This window comes from Periplaneta americana, chromosome 8 (assembly GCF_040183065.1).
Source record: "Periplaneta americana isolate PAMFEO1 chromosome 8, P.americana_PAMFEO1_priV1, whole genome shotgun sequence".
Classification (NCBI taxonomy): Eukaryota; Metazoa; Arthropoda; class Insecta; order Blattodea; family Blattidae; genus Periplaneta; species Periplaneta americana.
In genome coordinates this window covers 77005441-77032817 of record NC_091124.1, presented here as the reverse complement: position 1 = coordinate 77032817, position 27377 = coordinate 77005441, and the positions used below count along the sequence as shown (strand labels likewise).

The window sequence follows — 27377 nt, the reverse complement described above, 5'->3', positions numbered from 1 at the left end:
TGATAACAAATACCCTGCGTACGACTTGCCGGCGCAAAATTCAGTACGAAAGAAGTTATAGTAGCACACAGACCATACAGACCGCCATCTGTTGCTACGACGTTCAAGTTATACCGTACACGTTCTCAAGTTCAGATTGAAGAACGCTTTAAATAATAGGCAACTTCTCTAACATATAAGCTGAAACTCCCTTCAAATCGGTGACCCAACAACAGTGACGTCATGACACACTTTGAAATGAACACCCAGTAGTACTATTGGTTTAACAAAGTTTATTTTTAAAGTACTTTGAACCTAATAAAATTAAAAAAAAAAATGTTAACGTTAAAGTAGAAATTAAAATAAAAAATATTTTTACTACAGATCTTTCTAAGATTCTATGTCAAGCCGTTTATATGGCATTCATACGAACTGTATAAATATTTGTGTTGCAAAAGAGGAATGGAAATAGTAGCATAATGAATGATTCTATAATTGCAGCACATTGTAGAGTTAAACGAGAATTAGCCTACAGCTTAGGCTAGTAAATAAATATTAAGGGTTAGAATAAACTAGAGTTGTTGAATCTTGCACTGAAACTAGACGTAAATGCAAGATAAGACATATTAACCCGTCTTAGCCCAAACTCATTACTGATGTACAAATTGTTTATAAATTATTAAATAATATTTATTATAGCCTATAGAAGTATTGTTTATTGAGAATTCATGGAAAATCATATTTACAAACGCACTGTAGGGGTGTCACCTGTAGGTGACATTGGGCAATAAATCTTATTGTCACATTTAATGACTGAAATATCATATTTTATTCAGTGGAGAATATTTAAGATAGCATATATGTAATAATACTACTGGATGGGACTGAATCGCTGGCTGGATGTCTGTATGGAGCTTTCCCATAGAGACCACAACATACTTGCACGATATTTCGCCGGAATTCACAATATGTCAAGTATTTTTTATTGCATCTCTTCTTGATACTAACCACGCATTATGACAGGCTGCATCGAGATCAAATGCAAAATTGGGTACCACCATTTCGTTCCATGAAAGCTCACTTTCAAAGAATGTACATTTTCTTCAAATCTATCTACTCCTCCCATGTATTTGATGTACTATTCAATAACCGAAGGGCAATCCACTTGAATTTTGCTTTGTTTCCCTGCAATAACACTGACTCGGTCTGCTTTCAAAATTGGAGTTACATTGTGTCAGTTTGAAGCAAGAGTGACAATATTATTATCATGCCATCGAACAACAGCATCATCCTGTGTTACATCGAAACATATTGCACCACGATTGCGCTTTTTCATGTGCTTAGCGAGGTAGCCAAGACGTGTAGCTGCTGACCATAGTTTATATCCAAAACGCATGACTATGAATATGCTGATTATCACTGTCTCCCATAATAGGGACCCACTGTTTCATGAATAGATTTGTGACTCCACCATACCTTTTCAAACTGTTGGCCAAAATTGGCATTTAGAATCTCGAAGTATCTTCGGACTTTACCAAATTCATCATTAGGAGGAAGATTGGAGTTGTCCGAAAGATGTAAATATTGGTGGATTTCTGTAAACCTACTTCTCCTCATGGTATTGGATACAAGTTCATTGTGTACATCTGATTTTGTTTCGCAAAACATTGTTATGCTTTGGGGAGACATGTAGCCCGTCAGTAAGAGAATGGCAATGTAAACTTTTTATATCATTTTTGTCCAATTCAATAGAATGATTCCTTTGGTGGGCATACAATTGTGACATTTTACACATGACGGCGAGTATTTCTTCACTGAACAGGAGCTCGAAACATTACACAGGAGTAAGTTTTGATTTATTATAATCTGTAAATGTTTCATCTACGTCGCCTCTTCCAGATTTACAAGTAAAGATTTCTTCTTTGTCAGACCACTCTTTATTACGAAAAGAAATATTAGAAGTAGATTTTTTTTCTCTGCTGAAGTCTAATACTAGAAATAGATTGTCTTTTATCGCGAGAAATGTTAGAATAACACTGTATTCTTTCGTAGACCATAATTATTTCTTCCATGTATATTCATATCTGATTTCAGTCGTTTGTTTTTGTCTGTTGAAACTTCAGTGTTTATTTCCTCAATATAAGAATTGGACATTGTTATCTCGTCAATTGTTGATGTCTCGGGTTACTTCCTTCATCATTATCTATTAGTACGTCATTGGAAGAAGTAACATTGACTTCAAATGTAGATCTGAGTATTCTTCCTGGAAGATGGTTGATGTCACTGGTTGTTTCGTCACCACTTTCCTCATCGATAACTGGTCCATCAGCCGGTGGAAATATGGTAATATCAATAACAGACGAAGCTCCAACTGTATCTTCGTCCATCATCTCCAGTATTTCATACACAGTCAGACTATAGAAGAAAAATAAGTAACATAACTATACTAATATAATGAGATCGGACGTTTAATGTATCTGACCAATGTCACCTGGAGGTGACATGTCACTTTGTAGTCCCTATATACACTATATGCACCTTTTTTACTTGTTTTGAAAATTGCATATAAAATGTCATTAGCTTAGTAATGTATATATGAAAACAAAAATAAAACTACTTAACTCTTAGTTCTATTTTCACAAGCCATTATGTGAAGTGCGCACAAGTTGAGATTCTTCTGCATCCACGCTGATGTTTTCTTCTCCACTGCTTCAGATTTACGAGCTAGTCTCCAAAAATGGTTGAAATTCAGTTACCACATGTCTAATAAGGCAATATCGACGGCGATTTATGTTTAAATATATTTATTGGTAATTTTGGACAGCTTGTTAGGGAGCGTCACCTGTAGGTGACATTGAGACATCAAGAGTTAAATATTTAATTTTAGGAATTGTGTTAAAATTGTATATTTATTGTGTAATATTATTAATTGTGTACATGTTAGTTTTAATTATCAAGTGCATGTACTATTTTGTGAACTATTAATAAATAAATATATATAAAATATGACATTCAGGAATAAACAGGAAAAATAATTACTCAGAAGTACTGATATTTATGGAAATCATTAGGGAAACGGCATTAGAATGCACGAAATGCAGTCGCCATTTTGAATTGTTAATTACCAGTAACGGTAATAGTTATACTAGAACTGAAAATAGTACACAGTTGCAGAAATAGCGTATAATGATATGAGATTTTAGATTTAGTCATTGCAGAGAAAATGTCACCAATTTTTCAGTCCTTAAAGGTTTATGTTTCCCTTTAAGATTACATAAAAAGAAGAAACAAATTGCTACACCTTTAATACTACTTACTCCAGAAAAAACAGATATAACACAGAAAACAAATGAAGAGTCCACTGCAAGAATGATGGATGTCATTTCGAATACATTTTTCAGGAGAAGCAATTGAAAGTTTGAAATGCTTAGCGCTCAAAGCTTAACTATGATTTTCCGATCATTACTGGACAATGACTATCAGTAACTCTCCATGTACATTCTATTTGTCTTTAGCTATGCATTGACAGTCTTGGTTCATTTTCGACAAGAAAGTGACATCCATCATTCTTGCAGTGGACTCTTCAAATGCACAATACATTTTATTGTTAGCGATCTAGTTACAACGAAATAGCTTATTTTTAAAATTAAATATAAAAAAACAAAACCGCCAAAAAGGGATTGTCTGTCTTTAACTACTTCAAGTCGTATTCACACCCCATGATTATTATTAACATACAAAAATATGACTGTTTATGTAATTATTTCTTTTTTCAGATTTAGGAAAGATGCATTTTATAGTCTACTGAGGTTGACCGAGATGTTTCATTGGGAAGATCTATCGAAATTGGACTCTGAGACTGGGAGGCTGACGATTGCTGGATGGATACCACGCATTCAGAAAATTTTAAGAAGAATAACGATGGTTTATTTAGCATCTCACATTACGCAGAGGGCAATAGTAGCAATTACAGAACACGAGCTGATGTTTATCGGTTGGTACCCTATTGATACATCTACTAGTCCACAATTTGAAATTATATACCTCACTCAGGTAAGATAGTATCATTATAGTGGATACAGTAATCAAGTAGGTCTACATTATTTGGTTGAACAATGTCTTGTGTACGACATAATAAAGATAGCCTAAATTCTGAGTTAATTACGGATTTTTTATTATAAAAATAAATATAAAATATGATATGTTACACTCTGACATTATTTTTAATTTCGAATTTCGCTCATAAGATAATAAAATTTACTTTATTATAAAAAGAAAAGAAAAAATAAATGTTAAAAATCAGAAAATTGTAAAGACTGTATCAGATATTCTCACATGAAGCAGAGATTATGCCCATAAATTTTCTTTCTTACTCCCAAATGTGTTATTTAGTTAAGATACAGTATCTGCCATATTCCGGAGTGTATTCTTGTGTGAAGAAGAATCGTTTCATATGTTTACACCAATAAAGTTACGGATATTAATTTCCCTGATAAAAACCAACCACAAAATTAATGAAAATTCTGGGAAGATATTTAGGTAAAATATCTCCACTCTGTAGCCTACAGAAAGAAAATTAAAGGAATTCAGAACATATGCATATATTATATTAAAGTAAACGCATTCCAAAGTAATTAAAAGAAACACTATATTATACAATTTCCTTAAATACAGTAGGACCGCATTCATCAAGGTAAATGTAAGCTTTTCATTACTGGGTAGGCTATCTAATATTTATTTATGTATTTAATTATTTATTTAATTATTTACTTATTTATTTATTTTGCTAATAATTGTAACATAAAATATAATATATACAGAAAAACATTAGCTCGCCCCTGAAAGAGTAGATTTCGTGCTCAGGGGCGGATTCCTGAATAAATATAAATATAATATACATATATACATCCTACATATATATATATATATACTTATATATACATATACATATATATTAATATTAATATATTCATATTCCACAACTCTATTCCTCTAATATCTTACATACCATAATGAACAAAACTTTTATCTTGCAGATACCGCAGGTAAGTAAATTGTATTAATAATTGTGTTTCATGTATTTTTGTGTAATTAATTTTCATACTCAACAATTCAAGAAGTTCATAAAATATTTAAGGAATAAAATTAATTAAATGAAAATAAGAAAAATTTAAAAACAAGCATTTCTATAATTTATCAAATGTAACAATAAATGTTAAAAATTCATGTACCAATTCTTTCTCTAACTCTATAACCGTAGACAGGTTCAATTTTCTAATTTATTCATATAGATTTCTAAATGACCATTTCTCTCCATAGTTTAGAGGTTATAGGCATTTACCATTTCAATTGTTTTTGTGTTTCATACAAAGAAGAAATGCGTCATTAAAACAGTTTTGTGTAAATCATCACTTTATATTATAAATGATGATTAATTTTGTTTGGTGCGCGTGGCACACTTCCTAAATTCACATGTAATATTTTAAAAGCACTCGGTCTCCGATTTTTTTGAAATTCACAAAATGTTATTGGATATTCTTAAGGATTCAATCCAAATATTACATTACAATTTATATTTTGACCCTTGATGATTCTATTGGGTTTGCATTTCTCTGGATTTTTACTAAACAATTCCTGTATTTAATCTTTTTGTCTTTCTAAATTATTCTGTAGTGCTTTTATTCTGGATCTTTATGGTCACCCTCATTGAAGGCAGATTATTTTGTTAAAATAGTTGGTGGTAATAAAATACATTTATCTGAAACATTGTCAAATTAGAATAACTCTTCTCGGGTTCTCAGCCAGGTAAGTTGGAGATTAGCTTCCAAGCTTTCGACGGCTAGCTCTGCCATCTTCTTCAGGGATGGCAGGGCTAGCCGTCGAAAGCTTGGAAGCTAATCTCCAACTCATCTGGCTGAGAACCCGAGAAGAGTTATTCTATATCAAACGCCGGGAAAGCCTCAAGTCATACATTGTCAAATTACTTTAACATACATGAAGGACAATAATCATAATAATCATCACAATCATAATCATTATAGTTTCTCAGCAGCACCAACACAGTTATTCTTAGTCTCTGTATAAAAACATAAAAATTTGAATAAAAGATGGCATTTCGAATGCGCTCACTACAATGAACTCATTCCAATTTTCATAATATAATAAATTTCTAGGGTTAAAGTGGTGATATGCCTTTAGCGTAACATATAGCTAATAATTTAACAAATAATAGCAATATTTAGCATTGTCGTATGAAGAATTTCACTCCCAATAAGGATAATTTATTTTGAAATTTCTCTGAAACTGAATTTGTGGAATGTTTCGCGTTCATTTAACAAAAGTATTTTATCAGAACTCCACTTCTTTTAATTTCAGATTTTTACAACAGTTCTCCTAGCTAGCGTATTCCACACCTTTCTTTATATGTACTGCATTCCGGTCTGCATTGCGTGCAGTCAATTGGATAGCGTAAAGGAAAACTTAATGCACATACAGCAGAAATACGACTCTTCGAGTGAAGAAAATGAATCTAATTGTAAAACTGAACGTGAGATGCAGAAGAAATTAAATCAATGTGTACAGCAACATCAGAAAACATTGAGGTAACTATAAAAACAACTAGGATATTATTCACCTCCAGCCAATGGATTGAACGCTATATTACTGGTTAACAAATTAAATATGCTACACAATATGTATGTGTATATACAATGAGGGTCGTAAAAGTTGAGACAATCGAGTTTTCTTCTAAGTTAAAGAATTCCATACTGCGCATGCTCCGAGCCGAAAGTTTTCGGTTATATATTGATGAGATATTCGTTTCGCTTTTAAATTACATATCTATGCTGACAGGAAATTAAAACTAAAGTCTCTTATCAACTCTGCTACAGATCTTGAAACATTTTTACCCTCTTAACAATTCTATCCAATAATGCACAATGTTGAGTTTCAGTTATATTGGTACGGAATTAAGATTTCCTACCTTCAATGAATAGCGACGGTTAATGAAAACATTAATATTTTGTTGCGCATTAGAGTAAAATTCTCGAAGTTAATCACGAATATAATAATAATAATAATAATAATAATAATAATAATAATAATAATAGTTTTATTTTCCCTGGTAGAGTTAAGGCCATCATGCCTTCTCTTCCATTCAACCAATTCAAGACTACAGGGTTGTTTCCGATCTCTGATAACGAATTTGAATGACATAATGTGCGACAGGAGTCACACGACAGCTGAACTGTGGCGCGAGGTGACAATCCAGTAGAGAATGATCTCATAGTCAGTGCACGGTGACTCACAGCAGAAATTCCCAAGAAAATCAAGCCTTTTTGGGAGAAGTACATTAAGACCCTTTCCAATGTTAAGTACATTTAAGTGAAAATAAAAGAAGCCTGCAAAAAGCTAGGTTTCGTTATTTCCAAGAAATGCATCTTCTGTGTACTTAATAAGAATGCTAAAGCTCGAATGGAATTAATTTGTATAATTTCGTGGGGTGCGACGACTTGTGACGGGAGATAGATTTGCTTGCTTTTTCCACTCCGGAATTGAGCCGTTCAGAGCAAAAGTGGTGTAAGTCAAAATTGGATAATGAGGTCTAAAGTAAAAATTCTGTAAAATACAGCGCAAAGTAGCAATTAATATGTCTTTCTTGCTATCCATTGACTACTATTAGTTTAAATAAATTGAATATTAATTGCTACTTTGCGCTGTATTTTACAGAATGTTATCTTCAACCCTCATTACCCATTCTTGACTTACACCTCTTCTGCTCTGAACGGCTCAATTAATCTCATCCGAGCTGTACCAGTCTTATTAACAGACTTTGGCTTAGGGACACAGAGTAACCAGTGTGAGGATTAGAGTACACGGAGTATAAATGACGTCATGACCCGTATGCAGTCACCAGGCTGCAACAGCACAGGTGGGTCAGTAATGTGCATTACCGTTGTGTGTAGGCCTATTGCTGCTTGGCTGCGGTACGTGTAACAAGCTTCGGGGTAGGGACACCTGATTGAAGATTACAACAACAATAATACTTTAATGGTAGACATTTATTGTTTACACTAAAAATACACTGTATATACTGCATCTGTACAGGTTGAAATATATTTTGTGACGGACTGTTCACATGTTGAGACACGAAGTAACGGCGCGCTCCATCTCCCACTTCACTCGACGAACACAACACTATCGTCTATGCGTTCTGAACTTAATTCGTTTCTGTGTCCAGGACCGAAGCCTGCTTATTAAGTACAAACAAGATGCCTTTCTAGTAAATAACGAAACCACGTTCCTTGCAGGCTCCTATGATTTTCACGTAACTGTATTTGGCATCGGAAAGGGTTGTTGTGTACCCCTCCCAAAAAGGCTCGATTTTCTTAGGCATTGCTACTGTGATACACCGTGCACTTTAATTATGAAATCACTCACTACCTGATCTGTCACCTCGCGCTGCAATTCAGCTGTCGGCGTGATTCCTGACGCACAAGACGTCATTCAAATTCGTTATCAGAGATCGGAAACAAACCTGTATTTAAAAGAAAAAATTATTGTTTTAAAATTTTAAGAAATATTGTGTGTTGGAATTCCAAAATCCTACTTTGGAAAAAGTAACAGGACTTAAATTCTGTCTTAGGGAATAACGTACGTAGGAATTATGTAATAAATTTCTATAGTTATTACTCACTATTTTAGGTTTCTACAAGCCATCGAAGCAACACTGAATTTACCTCTGTGTGGAATGCTATTGGTTCTACAATTATCTCTGTGCATCGCTGCTTTTTCTGTTATAACGGTATGTATGCAGTTGTAAGTATAGAATATTATAGAACAAGATTAATGTAATTAATAAAATTCAAAAATTTGTTAGTCTAAAGCTTTAAATAACATTTCATAGATTATAAAGAGAAATGCTGCCTTTTTAATGGTATATAACTTATACTTCAAAACTTAAAACACAAAACATTAGAAATACTAACAATGGTTCAAAGTACAAAAGGGTAAGCTTCTTTTCAAAATTCTTTCCAATTAAAATGTTTCAACAGTTGTCACTGAATACAAAATCTACTATATCAGTAGTGTTTAAATTAGAAAATAGTTATTCCTTAACTTTGGTAAAGTTGGTACTGATGAGAAATAATTAATTTATATTCTTATGAGTGTGAAAATATATATTGGTAATCAAGTAAAATAAATGGAATAGTTAAAATGATAACGTTATCTTCCAATAACGTGTTTCAAGAGTCTATTAACACAGCTTAATTTCCTGTAAATATATAACATTATTTCATGAAACTCTAAAAAATTCAGAAAATTACGGAAAAGCATGACCTCCCCAAATATACAGGGACTCCGAGAATGAATGGTGGGATTTCAGGGGATAACTGTAAAGTAGGTGTTATGTGTAATGGATTGAAACACTACTTTTACTTTCCTTCATTGTTGAATACACTCTTTTAACACTTATATATTCACTGATCAACTTTATAACATCTTTACTATGTTAACATTAGAAAATTACCTGGCAACTAGTTTCGAAGTGATATTCCTCATTGTCCAAAGCCTAGTGAAGGTCACACGCTATCTTCTGTTTTTCTGTTGTAATGGGATGTGTTCATGATTGTGTCGAAAAGGATGTGTGTTTTGAAATTCAGTTGAGTTCAGGGTGTGCTGTGGGTGTGTTTTTGTACAAGTATGTTTGTAAATTTCATACTGTTCTGGAATGTGAAGTTTCCGGATTTTTGGCTGGATGTGTAGTATTTTCATGTCAGTGTCTATGTTGCTGTAGTTGTGACTGAAGTTAATGATGCGTTCTTCATAGTTTGAATTATTGTGTGGTTTGGTTATGGCTGTGATATGTTTCTTATAACGTGTTTGAAATGATCTTTCAATCTGTCCTATGTAGAAGTTCTTGCAACTATAGCATTATAGTTCAACTGTGTAAGCAATTTTTAATCCTGGTTGAGTGTAAGAGAAGGCCTTACGGCCTTAACTCTGCCAGGTTAAATAAAGCCATTATTATTATTATTATTATTATTATTATTATTATTATTATAGTTTGTATACACCTGTTAAGTTGTATTTATTTGTGTTTATTGTTGTTTATTGTTACTAAAATAACATGTACAAAAATACAATCTTAGTTCTTCCCTGAAGGAGTAAAAACTCGTGCTCAGGGAGATATCTAAACACAAAGGTAAACACAAATAAAAGATAATTATTTGACAAAAAATGGGTCAAAAAAAATACAGGAATAAATTAAATTTAAAAATACAATTTCAATTTTAACTATTTAAGTCATACAAATACATATACATATGAAATCAATATATATTTTTTAAAAATTAAATTCCTAACGCTATTTTTGAAATTTCTGATACTAAAATTTTTCCAAATTTGGGTATTTATCAATTATTTTATTGTATAACCTTGGACCAAAGTAGGTACCATGGCTCAGAGCTGTGCTTGTTAAACACTTTGGTTCCTCTAGTCGTATAAAATCGGATCTTTTAGTTCCATATTTATGATGATACAATTTGAATTTATTACGATTTTTATGTATGAACATTAATAAGGCAATATAATAAATCTGTTTAATTTTCAAAACATTAAAATCAGTGAACAATAGCTCGGATGAGTAATCAATTGGTTTATTAAGGCATATTTTAATTATTCTTTTCTGAATAAGTAGGGGAAGGTTGCCTATATTGGACCAGTTTTTTGTTTTTTAATCTCATGTCTTTAATAATGATTAAATTAAATCAAAATATGGTCTAGTACATTCTACATTCTATGTGCTTTCATCCTATAGTGTTATATTTTAAATTACACAACTCCTAATAAATATAAAAAAGTAAAACCAAAATCATGGAAACGGACCAAATTGGAAACCGGTTGCCTGATTTGGACTCATAGTGTCCCAATTTGGACCTCACAAAAATACATTACTAATAGTAAACAAATAAGTAGAAGAAGGGAATTTATTATAAATATCTTTAATTCACCAAATTTTACGTTAAAAATGTATCAGATATTAATATTTGGTAAAAGAAGTTACACAATTCTCTGAACTTTGATGAAAAATTAAAGAAAAGCAAGATAAATTAATTACAGAAACACTGTTGCATTCAAGCCAATTGTTACACTCAGAATATTTCTCTTTGCACTGAATTAGTTTTATATTAGTTGCTTGTCTCGGTTACAAGGCCTATTTCAAAATTAGAGGAAGACTCATAGAAAAGTGAAAAAGAAAAAAAAAATTGCAAAAATGTTACATAGAATTGGAAAGTCCCTGCTTGGCTAGGAAACTCCTGTGATTAAGGAAACGTAGACATAAAAAATAAAAAGGTGACATGATTTCCTCTTGCGTTTGAAAGTTACCAGTCGCAGTATAAAGAACCCCGCCGCATTGACAACACAGACTACTGTGGTGTTTACACCTCTTTCACCACTTACGGCTCCAACTTGGTGTTTCTCTTTCTGAGCTATAACTTTCTGTTGCCTCTTTTGCACCGTTGTATATCCAGATTCGTCAACGTTGAACACAGTATTTGCTGTGATAGCATTCTCATCGACAGTTTTTTTTTTCAGCAGGTCGGAAAACTGGATAACACTGTCCCTATGGCACTCCATATACGCGAGCACGCTCGTTGAGTCCATAGTCACTATTTCTTTATGCTGCTACCGCCATCTTCAAAGTATCATTTCATTTCTGGTAGGTTCCCCTTTTTGATATCTTGGAAACATAAAGACACAGAATCCCCCAATATACTACTTTTTCTTAACGTTGACCATAATATAATGCTTTATATTCATGTTGAAAAAAAAATACTAACAGTTTTCTAAATTGGACCAGTCCAATCTAGGCAACGCGCAGAGGTCCAACCTAGTCAACTTGTTCACTTATGCAAACAGACGACACTAAACAAACACGTGAAATTAAAAACTAGTTTTAAAACACGCAGATAGTAGCTAATGAAAAATACTTGTAACGTATAGTATAGAAATTGTTATCACTTACTCCTACTGTATACAGAAGCTTAAGATCCGTAGCGTAAAAATTGTAAGCGAAAACACCAAAACACATTAACGGCAATCCTATTCGCTAAGATGGCTGCAGCTCACTGAACTTCAAGATGAGTACCTTAGGCAGCGTCAGCAAGCAGTGGTGCCATCTGAAATGTTTGAAATACTTCCATATATGGAAATACAACTGCGGTCCAATTTAGGCAACGGTCCAAATTCGGCAACTCTCCCCTATTAGTGGAGTGATATTAGAAATACATGCATGTCCACACCCTAAAATTCCACACTGGATAATGGATTGAAATATAGCTAAATAAATGAGACTTAAAATATTAATTGGTAAATATGAAATAAATTATTTTACGTAATCTATTGCATAAATATGTAATATGTTTATTCCATCGTAAGTGTAAGTGTGTTTTGTCTGTGTGTTAATATGTTTTGTAGTATGTTCTGTGTCCTGTATGCAATGTTGTACGTATTTTAATATTAGATAATGCAATCTTGTATGTGTTCTTGTATTTGTATGTTAGTGTAATGTATTTCGACACAATCATGAACACACTCCACCACAACATATCGTGCTAGATTTTATGAAACTTTCTGTGTGACAGTCAATAACTTTTCAAGAGGAAGAAAAAATTAATTAAATATCAATAGGCCAACACTGATCCTATGATGCGATTTATATTTATCGCGTTCACCAACGTTTCCTACATAGTTACTTTATATTCTTAAGGCCCACTGATCGTTAATTAATTATTCCTCCTCCTAAAAAATTATATTGTGTACTGTCACATAGGAGGTTTTATAACATCAACGCCAATATCTTATAATATAGAAATTACTTATAGTAATCTAGTACTGCTATCCTCAGTAATTAAGGTACTACAAAAAGCTCCAAGAAATCCATGTTGAATCTTTCGTACACTACTTTTAACACTTGAATAAAAATAATTGGTTAAATGGCGATCTTACTCGTGTTAATTATGTAAGCATGTGTGGCTTACAGCTGTTTCGGTGCTACTTGACACCATCCTCAGAGCTTTCTGTGTCTCGGCGACATCTCAACTTCGCTGCCTGTTGTGTGGGTGCGTTCGTGTGATGAGTTGTGTCAAATAGTGTGTGTGTTCTGAAATTGATCTATGTGTTGAGAATTTGATTAGGGTGTGTTCTAGTGTGTCTGTATATTTCATATTGTTGTAGTGTGTTGAGTTTTTGGTTTTTGGGTTGTATGTGTAGGATTCCCATGTCTGTATTTATGTTATTGTATGTGTGGTTAGCATTAGTTATGTGTTCGGCATATGTAGATGTATTGTGTTATTGCTTTAATGTGTTCTTTGTATAGAGTTTGGAATGATCTGCCTGTCTGTCCAATGTAGAAACTGTCGTAACTATTGCAAGTGAGTTTGTATACGCCTGTGTGGTTGTATTTATTTGTTTGTGTGTTGAGATGTCTTTGTAGTGTGTTTTCTGTTTTGTATGCTATGTTGTATTTCTGTTTTCTGAATGAGGATGTGATCGTGTGTGTGTGTGTGTTTTTTGTTTTGTTTTCGTATGTTAGTGTGATGTATTTCTTGTGTTTGTGTTGTGTTGTGTTTTTTGTGTTTGGTGAGTTTTTGTTTCATCTTCCTTATGATGTTGTCTATTATGTTTGGGTTGTAACCATTTTCTTGTGCAATGTATTTGATTGTGTTCACTTCTTCATTGTAATGTTGTTGGCTCATGGGTATGTTTAGTAATCTGTGTACCATTGTCCTGAATGCAAGAAATATTTAGAATTCAAACAGGTCTTTTCGAACTCAATTCTATTTCCAGAGCTGGGGAGACGTCGTAGACATCCTTCAAGGCGTGTTATTCTACGTGTTGACAATGATGCTAGTTTGCACTTACTGCGTTCTGGGAAGTTTATTAACTGAGAAAGTAAGTCAGTACATAATTTTATATGCATCATTATCTAGCTTCCATGGTTGTGTCATACGCTCACTTTATATTATTTAAGCTACATTCATAATTAAGGTAAACAACAGGAGAATTTCAGGACAAAAATAAAGAAATACAATTCTAATGTCATGCTGCCCATGCAATTACATCTAAATTTAAAGAATTGAAAGCAATTTGATGGAAATTGGCCCTCAACCGAGAAAATACTTTATGCGTAACGTCTTCCAGAAATAACGAAAACTTTATTCTCCTACATTTACTTTGATGTATTTTTTTAAGATGTCGACTAAAATTGGTCTAAGTGAGAGTGTTGTGAAGGATCAATGATTTGAATAACTGAGTGCCACTTCAACTCATATTAATTATCGAATATGTATTTTGAGAGAACAATGAAGACTCGACACAAACATATGGATCAATTCATTGTCTACACTTTACTATAAAAAAGTTGTTATGCAAATTAAACACTGTACCGTTAATACCGTTACTTTAACATAGATGAATTTTAGTAACTGCAGCATGAATGTTTGAGAACATAAATACATAATACAATAACTTGGAAGAAATAGAATCGTCTGAGTTTAGTTACTAAAGCCAGGGTGCGAATTAAAATTTCCGACGAGGGGGGGATAGAATCCTAGACAGAGAATAGCATACATAAAATTATTATTATCCTCATTCAATACGGCTCAACGCTTGGTCGCACTGAGTTGCTTGTCTTACATCTTGATCATGATAATAAATTATATCCATGAGCGTCTTAAGATAAAATCTTGAACTCTTCTATTCCTTCGTACCTGTCGTCTCGCTTCACTTACCTTTCTTCCCACCATAATCTGAACACACGCTCTCGTCATGAAACAATACTAACAATACCATCCCATCGCACCACCTCATACTCATCCTCTTTCACAATAGACCTGCCAAGACTCTGGAATTCGCTACTTGCTAGCATCAGGGACTGTCGAAATAAAGTTGAATTCAAACGCAAACTTACTAGGCACTTGGTCAGCAATTGATTTCTTATAAATAGTTTCCTTAATCTATCGCCTGACGGCCTTATCTCTACCAGGTTAAATAAATAAATATTACTAATAAGATGTGTAATTCCTAAGTTATTGACTGTTGTCAGCTTGCCGGTGATGATAATACATCAATGTTATTTCCTTTGCATACTTTATACTTTATAAAGTACATATACTCGTATTAAAAGAATTAAATTATTTTGCGAGAGGGATAGAAGTTGTCCCTGGCAAGAATGTTAATATGAGCGGGGAATAACTTTCGAACAGAGGGGAAATCCCCACATCCCCCTATTAATTCAAAACTCAACATTTTCTTATCTTGTAAATAGAACTTTCAATCTATGTCTCTATTTTACTAAATCAGCGGCTTATGACGATCAATCGGGCAGTGAACCAGTTAAAGTGTCTTGAATATGATATGGATGCGAAAACGTGTAACGCAGGAAAGTGTATAGTATTAGGTAGGAATAGAATGATAGAAAATATGAAAGGAATATAAAAGAGAAGGAATTCATAATGAAACTTGTAAGAATAAGTAAAAATTAGAGTAGCGTTTTAAAATGACGAATATCACTAGGAGAAGTATCTGTAACAGAAAGTGAGTGTGGCGGTACTAGATAACCTAAGGAAAAATGTAAAATGGGAAGGCAGTATTGTAGTAAAGCATAGGCCTAGGGAATGAACTTAAAATAAACATTAGGTAAGGAATGATGTGAAGATGCATAAGTAAAACAAAGAAATAACTGACTAAATTGGAGGAAAATATTAAGAGAAGTTATTTAATATCACAGGCTAGATAATCTTAGTTGATAGTAGGTGTAAAATTAGATTAGCTAAAAGATAAGAGGCCTTAGATGAAATAGGAAAAGTAAATAATGATATGTTAAACTGCATTTTGAATGTAAATAAATGTGATAGTGGCACAGAGTACAGATATGTGAGGACCAACACTACATAAAACAAGTTGATGGAAAAAGAATTATTCTTATTCATAAAAAAATACTAAATTATAATGAGATTATTAAATAATTTTCCTTGTATACACAAAAGAAAGGAACCGTAATAATGTACATCCAATAATAATTTATTAAGTCAGGGAAGGAGTTATGAAATGTAGTTCAAGATGTAAACTAGATACATTTTCAGGGAACATACCTTACTATCATTATTCAGCTATCGCGATTCTCTCTGTTAAAATGTTCCTTGTGGTGTAAATGGAATGCAGAAAACAAGAAACATATGCCACTCTGAAGAGTTGCTCCTCGAATTTAAAATTCCTAATAACGATAGTACAACGAAATCGTAGTGGTTCTCTGAATGTGAGGAGTGTCGTCATCTTTGCTAAATTCCATTTCCTATTTACTTCCGTGGCTGAGAATTGTGTCAGTATCTAATACCAACCTGATGAATTCTTTCAGTACGAGAGCGTGAGGGAAGCGGCCTGGGCCTCTGATTGGGTAGGGGCGCCCGTCTCATATCAGCGATGCATCCTGCTGATTATCGCTAAGTCCAACAAGGAGTTTACACTCACGGCTGGAAAGTTCGTTTCCTTGTCTAATTCGACTATGATGAACGTAAGAATGCTCTATAATTTAATTCAATTCACACGAAATATTTCCTTATCCTAGGATGAAAGAGGGATATGACAGAGTAAAAATTCCGCTAAACTGGAGAATTAGTACGGTAGAGTTGAACCGTGCCGTTACGGTTACGACCAAATTTAACTAAATACACAATGTTGCCAACATGAGAATATGACTTTGGTCTGTGGTGTCGTTAGAAGGAGACATTTGTTTCTTTTTCTCTCTACCTCCTTCGTTCTGAATATTACTGAGAAATAGCACCACTGTTACTCGTCTATTTCAATGATTTTTCCCTGGACCACCAATTGATTTTGACGACATTTCTACATAGAAGATTAAGACAGATCTTACAAGCGATCTCCAGTTACTAACAGTATGGTTATCAAAATTGTGTGTCCATTTTATCTCGACCAAAATTCTCTCTGGCATTTTCTTTTGTTTCATCACGGCAGAATGGGTTTATCTCTTCGGTATCGATGTTTCTAGTCGATGACCTTTATGACAGTATTTGTTTCGTAATATTGACAAACAATAATATAATTAAAGCAGGGAATAAGCTCATGGCCTCTAAATTTTTTTTTTTCGTGAAAGACTAGGTATTTTCTCTAGGCCACAAATAAAACTTAAACGCGGTCATAATTACGTGCGTAATTTAAATTATATTCCGTGAAACACACCTTTTCGCCCTTTACTTCGTTGTTATCTTACTACATATACATTTTCTTTTTGTGCAGTCAAAACATCGTCGTTGTAGGTCTACTACATAAACCTTGCATTTGACTAATGGAGTGATTTATTTAAGAATATAGTCGCGAATTTTACTACCGCCATTTTGATTGTCTTTTGTTTGACACGGTTAGGTACGGCCCGGTGACTAGCGGCCAGCGAGTAACGTCGACTATCGACATTGCTCTACCGTGCGTATTATCCATTTGTTCCTAAGTTTTAGATTATAAGTGAAAGATACGGGTACTAAACTCATTTCCTGTTTCAACATATGCATATACATATTCTTGTATACGTACCCATTCTCTTACATTTTATATTCCATTAATAATGTGTGTATGTATAGCAGTATCTCGGTAAACCGACACAATAGGAGTGAGGGTACCTCAGATTTTTAATAATTCGAACTACACGGACCGCCATAGGAAAGCTCGTAAGACAAAATAACTTGGATTAATTTGATGTTACATCCCTGATCCGGGAAGATGCATTACCTTGATTTCTCGTGGTGTAAATATTACAGTAACTAAAATAGCTAAGAAATTTAGCATTTAAAATTACATTTTAGCTCTTATTATTCTGAAGTCACATATGTAGTATTCATTGCAATAATTATGTAGCATTCAACTGTATCTCACCGCTTTGTTCATTATACTCTCGGTTTAGATGGCCATGAAATCGTGATCATGAATAACACAGACTGTAATTCCATGGATACTTATTTCTTAATGGTTCTGAGTTTAGACGGCCGTTTAATCGCAATTTTATAACCTCTCCAACTTGAAATATTTTTATTTAATGTAAATTTGTGCTATGGTAGAAAAACATTGTATGATACACAGTCGTGGCAAAAAGAGAACTTTTATGAACTTGTATGATAAATAATTATTTTATTTTATGTCAGCAAAACAGCAATGTTATTGCTTTTATTAATTTTTGTACCAGTATTTTCTGTTTCATTGACGTGGGCCATGATTCATAATAATGTTACTACCTTTATAACAAATGAGTGACATGGGACAAAAAAAAAAGACATTTGATATTGAGAAAAACTGACTTGAAATATATTTCTTGCATGGAATTGCCACCATATACAATTTCACAAACACTATAATTTCTTTTGTACTAAAATAATTCATTTCAACTTTTTATTAATGAAAAGCACTAATAGTACAATACTCTAATAATCTGCTTTTATCACACGGACCTAAATTATAGTCTGATCCGTTTGGGTATAGATAATATTAATTTATTACTATAAAGCTAGTACGATAGTAGGAAAAATTTCTTGCTGGTTATACTATGATTAAAAGATGGGAGTTTCCATATATGACAATGAAAAATGTATAATCTGAAAGCACAATTGAAAATCGTAAACGATTTAAATAGCTACTACAAATCAACAGCGGGCACAATGTGTTCTTCGGTATGCTAAATTTGAGAGTGTTAATAGAGTTCACGGGAGTATATACGTGAGTATGTTGTGCGTAATGTACTTAAATACGATTGCATAATGTTGTGGTGTCGAACATTTGTAGAAACAAGGTCTGTGATAAAAACATGCAAGAGGTCGCAGACGAAACCCAGTACGAGAAGGAGCTATCTTTTGACTGGGCCCCCAAACTCCCCAGATCTAACCCCTCCTGACTTCTTTGTGACGAGTTTTGTTAACGGCATTGTCTAGTCACAGAAACCCAGGAACAATGATGATCTGAGAGTAAAAATTACTCAAGCTTTTCAACAAATCACCCCTCTTATATTACAACGGACAGGGGCTGAATTTCACCATCATTATGAGTTGTGCAGGGTGCGCATTGGGGGTCATGCTGAGCTCTGAGGAATCTCCCATCGTTCAGTGTTGTATTCATAAAGTTTCAACAAATAAAGTTCAGTAGTCAATGTTTTACAATGTTTTTATTTTATCTATACCCAAACGGATCACTCTGTATTATAAAATTTCCAACAATGTTATGAATTATAGCCTAAATAAATTAAACAGGATTACTTATGTAAGAATTAATAAAACTACTGACATTGTTATTTTTCTCTCACAGTACAAAAAAAATAAATTTGTTATTGTTGTATTCCGATTCATTTGTGAATTCTTAAAAAATATACTGAAAAATGTTTCCCTAACATGAAGTGAGCAGAGCAGAGAGAACTTCAGAAAAAAAGATTTCCCCACATTAAATCCCTATGTTCAGTACTTTAATTTTCACAATGTATATACTATAAGATTTATAATATATACAAAATTTGTAATATTTATGAAAGGTGACTTCTAGGTATATATATCATTGTCATTTTGACTAACTTTAATTACGATTGCATACATAACCATTAAACTACCACTATTACTGTTCGGAAAAAATAAATTATAGTATAACTTCCAGTTTTTTATTGTTTTCTCCTGTTATTGTGACTTTTATTTTAATATTACTACTAAGTTTATAAAGCTGTATGTATTCGTGGACTTAGATGTTTTATATGTACATTTGTGTATTCCACCGTGTGCTGGAACTAATTTTAAACATTTCGAATCTGTATACAGGTTCCTTCTTCAGGGCAATTTAGTAATACCTAAAGGATTACTTCTCTAGGACTCGTTATGCTTGATTACATCTTACAACTGGGCCCAAGAGAGTAGGTAACTTTTCAGGTCTTATGAATTTAGCCTGGAGATTGAACAAGTATGAAGTTCTGAGACGTTGGCTATCTTAAGTTTCAGCACAGGTACACTGCCCGAAAGTCTGCCTCTGAATAGGATAACTATCTTGAAAGCCTAAAATAACATAATATTCTATTGTTCTTAAATAAGTTTATAATGAAGAAAGAAAACTCTGTTACAGATGTTGAATCAGTCACTCTCTCTCTTCATGTTTCTGCTTACCATGAAGGAGAAGAATGAAGCAAATCTACACTAGAAGAACTTCTCTATTGATTCTTATGTTCTTTACCGACTTATATATTTCTTCATGCGGCAATTGTAGTAAGAATATTAGTATTAATTGTGTATTTTCTAGATTACTAGATTTGAATTACAGCCAATATACTGTATAATACTCGGTTGATCTTCATTAATTTCGAACCTTAAAGTGGGGTCAAGAATGAGACCAGTTTTTTTATCTCGGTCAATTAGTATGATGTTAGCACGCCGTGTAGATCCTTCCGTAGAAAGACATTGAACTTCCTAATATACTTCGTATTCACCATGTTCCCCATATCTATTAGCAAATATTGAGCGGACTGTGTTATGTAATATAATGATGCAGCATTCAAAAATGAAAAAGATGTTCATAAATATAATAGTTTTAATGCAAAATTACGCTTTAGGACCTAATTACGACTGAACTAATTTTACGGTAGAAAGAAGAAAAGTCATTGTACATTACCAGTGTCCTGAATGACAGTGCAGTTTGGACTCTGAAACAAAGGAATAGGACAAATTAAAATAAACTTAAATAACTTATGTTTGCTATCACTTTCAAAGATGTATCGATATATTTTCTGCACTAAGTGGAAACGAATTTGCTTTCTATAATTGAAAGAGGACATTGAAAAGCTATGCGTCAAAGATAAAAACCCTACAAAACAGAGATTTATTGTGCAACTAGTAACGTAATATACATTTTGCAAATCTATAGGAGAAGCTGGATTCTATATAAAATTATAACGGGTCTTCTCTTATTTTCTCATTGGATTGAGCCAGGGACATAAGATCCAATTTTGAAAAAAAAATAATATTAAAAGATATTAGCACTTACAGCCGTTTTATATTCCGTTTTTAATTATAATCTTCTACAGCATTAGTTACTCCCCCATTTAAACCTCAGCTAGACCTAACTACGCCTTATTGCAAACATTTATATGGATTTTGATCATTGGTATGACTGCAGCACACGATTTACTAATTTGCTAATAACAACAAGAATACTGATTTTAGAGCCCGGATGTTAGGCAAAACGCGTTTTTTAAACTGAGTGTATGTATGAAAGACCTATTAGAAATAAACACGTTTCCACACATTTGGGAACGATAGGCCCAATTTTTATTTTGCCTTTTTTGCTATTTTAGCTCCCGTAGCCTATTTTAAGGTTAAATGTCTTTTTTAGCCTTTTTACGTCGTTATTTTAAATTTTCTATATTTTTAATGTATTTAAAATAAATCGCACATAAATTTTATCAAAAAACAAAAACGAACGGTTGTACAAATTAAAAAAATATATACATCTCACACAAATATTTGCTGAAAATCTTATTCTTCAGCAATATATATGTTTCCAAGACCTCGTGAACTTTTCTTCCCTACCGATTCCATCTTTTAAGTCACTTAAGGGGACACTCAACTATATTTTGGAACTTTTTTCCTATTTGACCAATCTTTTTCAAATTTGGAGAAAAAGTTTAATATACACATGGAAAGTAACATGAAAAATCTCAAACCATTAGATCCAATACTTTTCAAAATAAAAAATATTTCAATTTTTAATCAATCATTAATTTGAAATATCACTTTTAATTATCATTTTTTTATTTTTTGGCTTTGTACAATTGACTGTGATTTCTCAATGAATAGGGGAAGAATTCTGCGTATTGATTTAGTTCTGTCACGTAAATTAGTGTCGAAATTTAATTTTTCATTTCTATGACACTTTTTCTCCAATTTTTAAGTTGAGTGTCCCCTTAACAAAGATGTTTCAACAGTATAACCCTAAGTGCTCAGGTCACTTCGGGGTTTACCAGCGAAAGAAAGGGGATGAGGGAAGTATTAAAAGCAAGTCTACAGGTTCCGTTACTGTTATCCCTTGCACGCACAAGTCACGCGTACTTTGAAGTCTCTAATCCCTTCTCACACTCCTCTTTTTGAGACAATACACAGTCGGTTTTTCCCGATCTCTGAAAGAAAGTACAGACAGTCCTTTTGAAATAAGTTGTTCTAAGTTTCCTCCAATCACTTCATTAGAAGTAGAAAGGTCCTTTTCCACCATGAAAAACCTTCTCTCTGACAGGCGGCTCACTATGACAGTAGACAACTTAAAATGCATGTTGTTGTGACATGTAACCAAGGAAATTGAGTACCGTATGTAATAGTTTATTAAGGATTTGTCTATTTTTTGTCTGTTTCCATGAATAATAAATGCCTATTTCACTGCCTATTTTTACTATTTTAGTGCCTATATGCCTGCCTATTTTCACCAAAATAAATGCCTAAACATCAGGGCTCTACAGTGATTATATAGCCTATAATATGAGACTTATTTAATTGTCTACAATTACTCAAATTTTATGTATAAATTAATAAAATACATTCACAAATTTATTCAATTTTACAAAAATTGTGTAGCTATAATTTGAATATAAATAAGCATAGGCATTTAATTTATTGTTTAAGAAAGATAATAACTCTGACACACTTATTCGAACAGACCATGACAAATAGGAAGCAAATGTTGAACGTGGAAGAGAAGAACAAAATTTAAATTTTGGTTTCTTTAACGACGCTCGCAACTGCAGAGGTTATATCAGAGTCAGTGGTGAGCCGGAATTTTGTCCCGCTGGAGTTCTTTCACATGCCAATAAATCTACTGACATGAGCTTGTCGCATTTAAACACACTTAAATGCCATCAACCTATGCCGGGATCGAACCCGCAACCTGAAACATAGATGGTCAGCGCTATACCAACTATGCTACCGAGGCCGACTGGAAGAGAAGGAGTTTGCCAACTTCATTAAGTGATTGAATGCAGCATAATGTTAATTGGAAATGTGATTTGAATTAAAAAGAACGGTTGAGTCGTAACATAATAGAGATCGTAATCTCTTGCACTAGCTTAAGAAATTTGTACAGTTTCCAAAAATAAATATAACACTATATAACAATAATATTGTACACAAGTATCTACTTGATTAGTTGTTCATGTATATTATAGACTAATGTGTAACTTATGTATGATGTTTGGTGACTAGTGGAGAAATGAATTAGTCGATTTTGGAGGAGTAATGCTATGTATAGTGGACAGAATTTTTGCAATAGTCTATACACTTAACTTTAATCACATTTTGTATAACTTTATTAATTGTCTGGATATATATTACATGTATTATTTTTATTTTAATGGGTTAATTTACGACGCTGTATCAACATCTAGGTTATTTAGCGTCTGAATGATATGAAGGTGATAATGCCGGTGAAATGAGTCCGGGGTCCAGCACCGAAAGTTACCCAGCATTTGCTCGTATTGGGTTGAGGGAGAACCCCGGAAAAATCCTCAACCAGGTAACTTGCCCCGACCGGGATTCAAACCCGGTATTACATGTACTCTTCACATGTAACATCTTCGAGAGTCGACCGCCCAAGGATGTTTCTTTCTCAATATCCCACACCTAGGTGAGTGCATTTCATGTTTTCATCAATAATAGATCTTTTCATTTATTATGTTAAATTTAGTCCATTTATTCTACCACCACCTTTTCACTCAAGGGTCAAAGATGTCGGAATAATGCATAATTTATTCTTAATTATTTAATTAAATTACAAATTATATATATATATATATATATATATATATATATATATATATATATATACACACACACACATTCAGCTTTTCTCTGCAAAGTTTCATTATTCAATTTATTATTCGATATATATATATATATATATATATACATATATATATAGGCTGATTTAAAAATCCATTGATCAAGACAGTGGTTCCTAAACGTTTGCGACCCACTTTTGAATGAGACTCCTTTTTGTGAACCCCCATCTACTACCGTGCAGGTACTTAACCCCATTCGAAAAATACTAATCCTTGTAAAACCGAAAATAAAGATAATTTTAGTCAAAATCGCTAGACACCACCCAATGAATGATAAAAAAAAGTATATGACGTAATAATGACACGGAATATTAAATAAACATCATATGTAATACTTCAAACTATCACCAATAGTAATAGTTCAATACAGTTTTGGATCAAAAGAATGCAAGCAAACCTTGACCTTGCGAAAGTGTGTAATTCTTATATTTTTTGTAATATTTGCAATCTCGTATTTATGCAAACTAAATTTCTTGTCTATGATCATTATCAAAACAAAAGCAATAAATGTCCTTGAATTTGAAAATGATATCATTGTGTGTGTGTGTGTGTGTGTGTGTGTGTAATAAGGAGTCCATATTTGAGAAGCTGAAATCTGATAAAAACACACGTTTATTACATTAATAATTTTTATCTATAACTAGGTACTGAAACTTTTTTTATTCTTATGTTCAATGTTGTTTATGTTTATGTCGCTAAATACAAAATGAAAGTAGGCCTATGTTAATAAAACTTTTTTGTATTATTTTACAAATCATCTCCGGATCCTAACTCAGCTCCTTACACGACCACCTAGGGGTCGCGATCCCGACTTTGGGAACCACTGGATTAAGGTGAAACGAAATTTTGCAAATACTTGTATTTGTAAACTATTGTTAGCGTCCAGTATTAGTAACAAGAATAATTATTCTGAATTGAAATTATATGATGCTAAACAAACAGTTCAGTACAAATCGTACAAAACTTTGTAAATTTTTGAGAGCCTCATGTCATAACATATCGAAAATTTCTTAAGTTTAATAGAGTGCAACATTTACAATTTCTTACGATGTAATTTTCATTTATTTAATGGAAAAAATGTGAAATGATTGGTAACAATAATTCGTATCACGTCTTGGGTATATTAGAGATGCTATTAATATCAACATTAAAAGTGCGGGAACAACAGAGCAGTTATGTAATAAATATTCCAGGAACAAGAGTATTCGAGGAAAATTCCCTTATCTCCTCTTTTTTACAACAAATCTGGTAGGATCTGCTTTTGATCTAACTTTTGTTCCCTTCTATGACAATTCGAGAGCAAAATGATTGAAAACAATTGGTAACAATAATTCGTATCACGTCTACTGTATATTAGAGAAGCTATTAATATCACATTAAAAGTGCGGGAACAACGGGTCAGTTATATAATAAATATTCCAGGAACAAGTATATTCCAGAAAAATTCCCTTATCTCCTCTTTTTTACAACAAATCTGGCAGGATCTGCTATTGATCTAACTTTTGTTCCCCTCTATGACAATTCGAGAGCTAAATGATTGAAAATGAACAGAAAAATATACCAACGCAATTCAATTAACTCCTTTCGTAAATAATAAATTTCTTTTCATGCTGCGTAAAGTTTTCTTACTCCTATACTACCCCACCACAGAAGTTTCCTCAGTTTCAATTACTTTAGTAACATACTCTGGACGCCTGGTAATTTTAAAGTACATATATATATAGACATGGTCCAATGGTTCAGTCAGTCAGTGCGCTTCAGAAATTTCACTCGCAACGCTTGAAACTGTGTCAGTAATCCATTACAAGTCGGTGTAACATTTTCACCGAAAGCAATATACTGTTTTCTATGAATAGTTGTATATTTTTTAAAATGGAGAATAGAAAATGTCATACGGGAGACATAACAGAAAAACGATTTCGTGATTTATTGTATCTTTTTAGGTTTGGAGGAATTCCGCTTTATATGACAAAAATTTCAAGAACACGTTCAGTTTACAGCGCAATTATATCGTTTTGCTTGTATTTCATGTATGTGGCTGAATGGTTAGAAGTGTACAACAGTAATGAATTGAAAAGCATTATGAAGTCACTTCGATCAGTTGTGCCGATAACGACTTTAGTGTTTGTGGAATTGATTTTCAGGTAAGAGTACAATTTCACGAATTTCGAAGCCTAGACAATGGATAATTATTGCGATACATATGATTATGTGTTTTACGAATTTCGCTATAATTCATTTCCGTTTCATATTATCATTATATTAATTTTTGTAGTTATGAAATCAAGTTATAGAAAATTTGTGTATGAATTATATCATTTACTAGGCAAGGAAATAACGGAAATATTTAGTTTCTTTACACTGCACAAAAATGTTATTTTACAGCTTTGCAACTCTGAAAATGTTATTTACAGCTTTATAAAACTGAAAGTAGGTACTCTGAATTCATTTATGAATTCTGTGGCTTCAATACACTTAATTAAATTTTAAGAATATCACATACAAAAGTTTGTCGCTTAACACAATGATGTTTGGTAATATTAGTTACAAATCTGAAACATAAAATTCGAGAAACTTATTATTCATAATTTGACTGTGAATCAATATTATATTGTGAAGCAGGGATATGGCTAATGGAAGCGAAAATGTCCAAGGGAAAGTTGTAATAACGAATAATCGAAAATTCGATTGAGCATAATAATGTAGCATATTGATTATACTACTTAAATAGTTTATTATTTGTGATCGGAAGCAAATACACGAAATTTTAGAGCTCACACAGTATTATTATTATTATTATTATTATAATTATTATTATTATTATTATTATTTGCCAATAAAATTTTCGTCATCTTTAATATCGAAAATATGATATTTAGCGTTCTGTATTTCTGTGTGTACAGTAGACCTATAGCGATTTGATCTGAAATATTTGATACAAATCAATATTATTAACATTAATAATAATATCATTATTATCATCATCACTATAAAACTATTATTATTATTATTATTATTATTATTACTTTTACTATTATTATTATTATTATTATTATTATTATTATTATTACCTATTATTATTATCATTACTGCTACAAAACATACAATTTAGCACGTTACTTGAAAAGTAGGTTCTCATTGTGTCAGTTTTCGTGTCCAGTAAAAATAAAAGATAATCTAGTTAAAATTCCTTGTATACTAATTATGATGCTATTTGTTTTTATTACTATTAGAACAGTGTGTATTTCAATTAACCGTAACTTAAATGTGTAATTTGATATTGATGTTTCATTATTATGTAAGTGCTATGGCTTTGCACATAATTTTCGTCATTGAAAAACGTGTAAGTTTATCCCACATTTTTCGATCACAAAAGCGTTCGTTAACATTACAGCTGCAAACATTAGTCGCTATTCCGTTGAAATAAAATTGTAAATCTTTACCGAGTAATTCTTGATCAAAGGAAAGCTGTAATATTATTCTG

The 27377-nt window shown here is 32.6% G+C and overlaps 1 protein-coding gene across 1 annotated transcript in view; it reads left to right on the top strand.

Moving 5' to 3' along the window:
- LOC138704308 (odorant receptor 33a-like) overlaps positions 1 to 20727 on the top strand; it is a 36871-nt gene extending 16144 nt beyond the window's left edge. Inside the window, exons 2-7 of the mRNA XM_069832171.1 lie at positions 3756 to 4032; positions 6355 to 6581; positions 8683 to 8782; positions 13831 to 13935; positions 16400 to 16555; positions 20140 to 20727. Of these exons, the coding sequence (XP_069688272.1) occupies positions 3756 to 4032; positions 6355 to 6581; positions 8683 to 8782; positions 13831 to 13935; positions 16400 to 16555; positions 20140 to 20214 (940 nt within the window). The 3' untranslated portion in view covers positions 20215 to 20727. The remainder of the gene's footprint in view (positions 1 to 3755; positions 4033 to 6354; positions 6582 to 8682; positions 8783 to 13830; positions 13936 to 16399; positions 16556 to 20139) is intronic.
- The last annotated feature ends 6650 nt before the right edge of the window (positions 20728 to 27377 follow it).